General features: G+C 45.2%; 2 protein-coding genes across 2 annotated transcripts; both read left to right on the top strand.

The window, feature by feature from the left end:
- The first annotated feature begins 2025 nt into the window (after nucleotides 1-2025).
- On the top strand, nucleotides 2026-3405 carry LOC123087434 (elastin). The gene has a single exon (XM_044509439.1). It carries the CDS (start codon nucleotides 2062-2064, stop codon nucleotides 3214-3216), a length of 1155 nt encoding a protein of 384 aa, XP_044365374.1. The 5' UTR covers nucleotides 2026-2061; the 3' UTR covers nucleotides 3217-3405.
- An 838-nt stretch (nucleotides 3406-4243) lies between these two features.
- LOC123087433 (uncharacterized) lies at nucleotides 4244-6329 on the top strand. The gene is made up of 3 exons (XM_044509437.1): nucleotides 4244-4437; nucleotides 4536-5100; nucleotides 5867-6329. The coding sequence occupies exons 1-3, from the start codon at nucleotides 4265-4267 to the stop codon at nucleotides 5951-5953; spliced, it is 825 nt and encodes a 274-aa protein (XP_044365372.1). The 5' UTR covers nucleotides 4244-4264; the 3' UTR covers nucleotides 5954-6329.
- Nucleotides 6330-8259: the final 1930 nt, after the last annotated feature.

The raw sequence follows: 8259 nt of genomic DNA, 5'->3' as shown, positions 1-8259 counted from the left end.
TGTGTGTGTGTGAGTGCTTCCATTATTCTAGTGTTTACAACTTGCACGTACGCTCATGCATATATATACATGCAGAGAGAAAGAGAGAGATACCCTGGATTTGTTATTTGAATGATTAACATTAATAGACGGCTGCAGCCATTTTGGTTATATTTCAATTATTTGTATGGTTTTTCTTAGCGATATTTGCAAGGGTTTCCAATACTAAGCTTAATACACCCTTTAAGTTAAACAAAGGCTTAATACACCATTCACAATCTCGGCCAATCTAACCGCGCGGGATCGATCAGCCAATATGTATCATTTGCCATATCTCTTCACACACTTCTCTATTATAGAATCTTCCATGCAGCTCTTGCTCCAATATTTTTCTTCTCTTGAATAAATAACAGTGTTGCCAATTACCGGATTACCTTATGTTTTTTTCTCACAAAAGAAACTTCTGACCTGCCACTTCTTAAATTGCATGCATCTTTGTGGAGGAACACAACACCCAAAAAAATGTTCTCAAGGTTCACACATGCATGTAATATGTTATGTCCACATATTGGAGCGCTATGCTGGTATGATTTACATTTTTTTTTCAATTAGTTGAACTACCAGTCAGGGCGTAATTGTATCTAACACTCCCTTTGTATAAGTAAATGTCATGTGGTGTCAATATTGTGTTGTAATGATATCTCTCACATCTCACGGGCAACTCACTAGTAGGCCTCAAAAGAAAAATAGTAGGAGTGCGGATTTTTGGCTCCGAAACTCCATGGAGCCCGGTATTTTAACAATCGAATATGATATTTAAACTTTCAAACAAATTCAAATATTTTTCTTTGAAATTGTATACATGTTCAGTACATACTTGTAAACTTTCATTAAATAATATGGTGATCGGTAAAACCCGAATTTCTGTCCTAGAAAAAGGCCAATTTATATACGTATTTGTCATTTATGCCACATTAAAAAAAATACTGCTATGAAATGTCATACTTACATATTATACATGTAAATTTTATATGCACACTTTTTCCCCTTTTTTGCAATGTGGAAATAAAGTTTTTGAGAAAAACAATAAAGGCATTAATATATAGAGAGAGAGCGCAAATTTCGCCTAATGGGCCTCTGTTGTGTGTAGTGCTTAGATAGGTGAGCCCTCCATGTGAAGCGGCTAGTCCAGGATAGATATTTTCACTGGTTTTCTTTGTTTTATGTCCAGGATACATGATGAACATTTTCTAAATTTTATGTTTTATGTTCATTGTTTATAGTACATGGTGTACATTTTTCCTATTCATTGGAACATTTTTATAGATATTTAAAATTCAATAAATCCTTGATTAACATTCTTTTAATCATGACCAACCTATAAAAATTATTTTTCTCTGTTCAATTTTTTCAACGTCCTCTACATTTTTTAATACATCTGGAGCATTTTCTGATACACATTTAATATTTTGTAAATACAATAATACATGGTTCACATTTCTTTTATATGTATATTTGGATGTCTACTTTTTTCATACATGTTGTACAGTTTTCATATACATTAAAAATATTTATCCTAATTAAATCTTGTCTCGAAGGGACAAGATTATTATTATTGGCATACATCCTAACTAAATTTATTATTACTTAGGCTCGAAGGGATCACACAAGATTATTATTATTGGCATATATCCTAATTAAATCTTGCGCCATCCCTTGGAGCTTAAGTAATAATAATTTTGGAAACAAAGATACTTTGTGTGTTGAGTGTTAATTTGGAGGATCCAAATCGGGTAGCTACTAATTCACTCTACTCCTTAATAATTTGTGCATGCCACCTCCTAATTAAATCTCTTGCAATCCCTTGGATGCTAAGTAATAATATTTCTTCTAGATAGTCCAAAGATTAGAGATAGGATATGCCAATATGTGTCATGACAATGTAGTACGTACATGTACTCCCTCCGTCGTCGCCGTCCCAAGAAAAATACAAAGAAGAAAATAAGACCGCATGCATGCATCCTCACCTACTCCCTCCGTTTCTACCAAACCAAAGACGCCGGGCCCACTTTCCAGCCAAACATGACGGGCTGCACCGCACCATCCCCAGCGCACTCTCGCCTATTTATGCCGTCGCCACCGTCCACCGGCTTCCATCCCATCCACCACCGTAGCAACCACATCATCATCACCGGCCTCCATCGCCGCCTCGCCGGAGTACAACCAACCACCACCACCAAGGCCAAGATGGGCTCGCGGTACGAGGTGGAGATCACCGTCGGCTCCGCGCGGGACCTCAAGAACGTCAACTGGCGCAACGGCGACCTCAAGCCCTACGCCGTGCTCTGGATCGACGCCGGCGCGCGCTGCTCCACCCGCGTCGACCTCGACAACGGCGACAACCCCGCCTGGGACGAGAAGGTCGTCGTCCCGCTCCCGCCCGCCAGCCGCCTGGAGGACGCGGTCCTCTACATCGACGTCGTCCACGCCAACGCCGCCGAGGGGGTCAAGCCGCTCGTCGGCTCGGCACGGCTGCCTCTCCGCGACGTCGGGGGCAAGGCGTCGAGGAATCTCAAGCTCAAGCGGCCCTCCGGGCGGCCCCAGGGGAAGCTTGACGTCCGCGTCGCCGTCAAGGAGCCGGCCAGGTACTACGACAACAACCCTGGTGGCTACCCGGCGCCCGCGGGGTACGGCTCCTCCCGTGATGCCTACGGTGGTGGGTACGGCGCCGCGGCGGGGGCTGGAGGCTACGGAGCGTACGCTGCGGCAGCGCCTCCGTCGGGGTACCCGGGCTACGGCTCCGCCGCGCCGCCTCCCCATGCAGCAGCACCGTACGGCTCTGCTCCACCTCCATACGGCGCAGCACCGCCGACCCAGGGAGCAGGCGGGTACGGCTCCTCTGTTCAGCCGGCATACGGCGCCGCCGCGCAGCAGACTCAGGGAGCGGGCGGGTACGGCTCCTCTGCTTCTGCTTACGGCGCGGGTCAGGGGGCAGGGTACGGTGGCACGACGGGGGTGGGCCTGGACCAGAGCGGCGGGAAGACGAAGAAGAAGGGGATGGGGATGGCGGGCGGGCTGGCGGTGGGCGCGGCGGCGGGCGTGCTGGGCGGGCTGGCGCTGGCGGGCGGGGCGAGCTACGTGGAGAACAAGATCGAGGACCGCGTGACGGAGCGCGTGGAGGAGGACATGTACCGCGGCGGTGGGTACGACGACTACGGCGGCGACGACGACTACTAGACTAGCCGATGATGATTGATGAAGGACGGTGGTTTGTTCCTGTTGCCGTGGCCATGAATTAATGGATCCTTCTATATATGTTTTCGGTGCTGCCGTACAAGTATGCTCGGGAGAGTTGAAAAGAAAGATATTTTCTTGTGCGTATCATCAAGATGAAACTCAGATTGAATACATGCAGGATTGTTATCCCCGGTTGACATCAGAACAAAAAAAATGATCTTTCTTGTATTTCAAACTCTGTGATCTTTGAGTAATAATAAAGTCTTGGCTTCCCTAAAACAAATTGAAATCCTTTTCGCAAAAAAGAAAACAAATTGAAATCCGAACGTAATGGGTGCAACCCCCTAAGAAAACGTAATGGGTTTAGTGGCTAGACTGGCTAGTGTGGTTTTTTTCTTTCGTGCAAATTTAAAAATATGATGGGGTTTTGTGCAAAAATGCGTCGGCCAGCGCCATCACACACCGATAGGTTCAGCCATACACGTGGATGCGAAACCAAATACTGCTCCAGGTCTAGATGGCTCCGCCCGCATACACATTTGTCACTGTATGTGCACGATGGAGTCAAGTTAAGCGACCGCAATTCCATATTTGCATGGTTATAGCGCCAAACTGAACATCGAGCACAACTGTTGTGACTGCCGGGAGGATTGGATGGTTTCCCCCACTTTATAAGGCCTTGTACAATGGGAGGTGCTTAGAGAGAAGTTTAGAAAAATAAACCGAGTTTTTCTGAAGCACCGGTGTCTATTTCTACAAGAGAGACGCTTAGTTAAGCGTCTATTCTGTACAAATAAGCATCGGTGCTTAAGGAAAGCCTGGTTTATTTCTCTAAGCATCTCTCCTAAGCACCTTCGATTGTACAAGGCCTAAAGGGTTGGATGACTTGCCTCAAGGTTGTTTGAATGAGTACTGGTTCCGGCCCCACCCGGCAGCCTCTAGGTGGGATATTGCGTGATTAATTAACTTGATGGTGAAAATATCCACCCATGATATCTGTGGGAGGTTGGTGTGTGTAATAAGTTTGGGATTTGTTTGTTTCAATCAAATGCCCACCCACGCCACGCAAGGAAGCAAGGAAGCAAACCGTCCGTCCCTATCCATCCATCCTCTTCTTCTTCTTCTCCTCTGCTTTGCTTCAATGCCAAGCCATCCTCGGATCGCTTCTCTCCTCTCCTCTCCTCTCGCCGGCGACGACTCTCCGTTCTTCACCCCGCGCAGGTAAGACATCTTTGTCGTGGCTCTTGTTTCTTGTGCTCGCTCATGGATCCATCCATGGATTCCATGTACTAGTCCTCTTGTGTATAATCTGACTGCAGGAAGAAGAAGGAGAAAGAAAGAAAGAAAATGGCGGACAGCGGCGGCGGCGGCGACTGGGAGGTGGTGTCGCTCACGGCCTCCACCTACGCCGCCGCGCCGGGACCAATCCAAGTCTCGCCCCTCCTCCACGCCGCCCACAAAACAGCAGAGTCGCCTCTTCTTCTCCTCCCAAATCCTCCTGCTCCCCCTGCACATTTCTTCATGTCCCAGCACTTCAATCTGCCACCGCTTTTTACTAGTACCCATCCTGGGAATAATAAGGGAGGCCAAGAATTACAAGAATCCGGCCCTGCCGTGCCGGACGGTGATGCTTCCGATGATGCCGACGGTCTCAACATGCCCATCAGCCCAGAAAACTACTGCCACAGCGAGAGCGAGAGGGAGGATGTGCTGCTTCTTGCTAGTCCCGCCGGCAATGGCCTTGGCCTGCAGGTGGAAGGAGGAGGTGATCAACTGCAGCCAACCACCACGCCCTGCTCTCTTCCTGACGTTGCTGCAGGTTCAGATGCTGCTGCTCCTGCTCCTGCTTCCGGCGGAGTCGCTGGCAATGCTGCTCAGGCTCAGGTTTTTCTTAGACCTACTCTGCTTTCTGCAACTGTATTCAGTTCCAGAGAGGAAAAAAGCTCTGTTTTCTGCAAGTGAGGCCGACATCTCATCTGTGTCGACCGTAATACATCATATAGAAACATCATGACCAACATATGTTGCTTGGTTCTCATGTTTATGGATTGACACCTCCTATACTACATCTGCAACATATACATATCATCTCAACACTACAGTTCTCAACTTGTGATGTTGTTCAGTACAGTTGTGATGCACAATGTTGGTTCTGATGTTTATGGATTCACCAACATATGATGCTGATTGGTACACAATGATGCACAATGTTGGTACACAACACAATAGCACAATAGACACTACATGCTCTGCTACTAATCATCTCAACACTACACTTCTCATGTTTATGATGCCCAAGTACTCTACTGTTGCTGCTGGTGATTAGTACTAGCACTAGAGCAATAATACATCTGCAACCAAGAGTTCCATTGAAATGAAAATGACCTCACCTGACAATAAAGAGCAAACTGACTGTTGGTAATGGATCAGCAAATCAAGAGCAAACTAACTGTTGGTAATTGAAAAGGTCTGCTGTATCATACCGCTTTATGTATATGCTTGCTTGTGAATAACCTCTGGTTGGGAATTACTTCTACTTGGTGCACAACCTTTGCTTGTTGCAATTTGCGAAGAATGCCCCGTGCACCTGTTATGAATTCAGAACCTATAATAACATCAGTTTTTCTTGCTGCGGAAAAAAATATTTCAGAAGATAGGTTGCGCGGCAACTGAGCCACTTGGTCAGGCGAAGGTCAGCATGCTTGGTGGAGGAGGCCCTGTTTCTCAGCAGGGGTAAATTAACTAAACAAGCTGCGTAGTATGCTGCTGCTGATGATGATGATGATGGCGAAAAACTTAGTATGGTAGCTAAGTAAGAAGTTGATGATGACTTGGATCGATGATGATGACGAAAAGGGTGTGGTGAATACTTTCTACTTACTCTGATCCATGTAAGTGGAGTGGTATTACTTAATTAGTAGCTAGGCAATGGAGTAATGAACATGTGTGTATGGGTGAGCAGTGGTGCTGGTTAATTCCATCTTGCTAACTAGTGTGAGTGTGGTGCTTGTAAAATAAAGTGTTGTGTTTAAGCAAGCAGAGACTGATATTTCTTGTTAGAAGATGATTAACCAGAGACCGACTGATATATGAGATGGATGGGGTTTGTTGTTGTTGTTGTTGTTGTTGTTGTTGTTGTTGTTGTTGACTTTGTTTGGCGCGCAGGTGATGTGATGATAAGTAGTAAGAGGAAAGAGGTTGGTGTAGAGTGTAGAGATAGATGGATTGTTGTTGAGTTGAGTTTGGTACCCATCAGCATCAGACATATAGAGCTAGATAGATAGGCTACTGCTTTGTTCATCATTAGTTAATATTAACAGTATATAGTTTGCCGGCAATTATATACTTATCAGCAATTATCACACTAGGTCCTAATATATTCATGGACAAGGTATTATTGTTATCGATCAGTACATGTACTATCTGTGTAGCCCCTCTCCTCTAGATAGAGATAGATGGGCTCTGAAGATTGATGGATGCCCCTAACTGAAGGGCATGTAGACAGTGATATATACTACTCCTTACTACAGTAGCTTGTTCATATCTGAATCTGCCACTCTGGCTGGCTGTTGAAGATGAGCGCAAGTCAAAAAGCTCATCACTCTGGTTGGCCAGAAACTTTGACTTGGTCATGCATTCATCCATGACCAAGTCAGTCAGCACGCTAGTACGTATGCCACTAGAACTGGTCAACAGATGGATGGATGGATCAAGTGCACAGCGCAGCATCCATCCAAATCGTAAAACAAATGACTTTTACGGTATGAATGAATGTGCACCGTCAAGCATTTTTTCAAATTTGTCCGTCCACAGATATAATTTTTATTACTCCCTCTGTTCACTTTTATAAGGCTTGTAGACATTTCAGACAACATGCAAAACAGGTCAATTTCACTTGTCTGAAACGACTTATAAAAGTGAACAAAGGGAGTATTTAGGTTACAAATTTGACAATGATGCATATAAGTGGTGGCCGGACTCCCTTGCAATGTTGCTCAAGCGTGGTGGAGGACCTTTTCCTTTCTATGCGACAATGGCACAAAGTCACTCACCTTCCGTTTCGTCTTCATCGCCAGAAAATTGCAGCTTCAACACACTAGGAGGATAATTCGTTTGGGAGAAATGAATGCCAACATTTGGCATTGCGAATACTTGGCAAGCAAACAATTGGCAATAGAAAAATTTGGCAACTTCTAGTGAGGTTGACAAGTAAACATGGTTACCAACCAAGCACCAGCCAATCTTTGCCATTTGCCAAATGTTGACATGCCAATTTTTGGCATCAAACTAATCACGCTCTAGGTCCTAATATATGCATGGACAACATAGTGTTGTCGACCAATGTATTCATAGATCACTATATGTGTAAGTGGCAGTCCATCCTCAAGATAGATATGCTCCAAAGGTGATCCCAAAGTATGTTTGTTTGTTTGATGCCTAACTTCATAGTTGACGTGCCATCATAAATGTATATATCCATGTTATTTTAAAACCAATGTCAAAATGAAGTATATACTGTGCGTACAACTATGGGTATTTCTTGTCTCGGCAAATTCTCACCACTTCAGAACATTCCATTCTATGATTTGCAAATTCAAATTACTTTTGGCAGATTATACTCCACTTCGGAGTAATATATTAATTGTAGATTTATGATGTCATCTCTAGTGCAGCAAAGGACACCAATCATGCTAGGCTGACATGAATGAACACATTCCAGAGCTTTCTATTCATTTATACCTCAGTCAATCAACTATATACCCTCTAGACATATTTATCAAGATGTTGTTAACACTGGTAGAAAAAGGGCCTATAGTCCCGGTTCGTAAGGGCCTTTAGTCCCGGTTCCGGAACCGGGACTAAAGTGTCGGTACTAATACCTCCCCCTTTTAGTCTCAGTTCAATCCAGAACCGGGACTAAAGGCCCTCCACGTGGGCAGTGCGCAGAGCCCAGTCAGGAGACCCTTTGGTCCCGGTTGGTGGCACCAACCGGGACCAATAGGCATCCACGCGTCAGCACTTCTGTGGCTGGGGTTTTTGTTT

Source organism: Triticum aestivum, chromosome 4A (assembly GCF_018294505.1).
Source record: "Triticum aestivum cultivar Chinese Spring chromosome 4A, IWGSC CS RefSeq v2.1, whole genome shotgun sequence".
NCBI classification, from domain to species: Eukaryota; Viridiplantae; Streptophyta; class Magnoliopsida; order Poales; family Poaceae; genus Triticum; species Triticum aestivum.
This window is presented reverse-complemented; position numbering and strand designations above follow the sequence as displayed.

Coding starts and splice junctions, on each gene's coding strand:
- LOC123087433 (XM_044509437.1), top strand. CDS start 4,265: ATGCCCACCCACGCCACGCAAGGAAGCAAGGAAGCAAACCGTCCGTCC. Junction 4,438..4,535: donor CCGTTCTTCACCCCGCGCAG/GTAAGACATCTT, acceptor ATCTGACTGCAG/GAAGAAGAAGGAGAAAGAAA. Junction 5,101..5,866: donor GCAATGCTGCTCAGGCTCAG/GTTTTTCTTAGA, acceptor AAAATATTTCAG/AAGATAGGTTGCGCGGCAAC.
- LOC123087434 (XM_044509439.1), top strand. CDS start 2,062: ATGACGGGCTGCACCGCACCATCCCCAGCGCACTCTCGCCTATTTATG.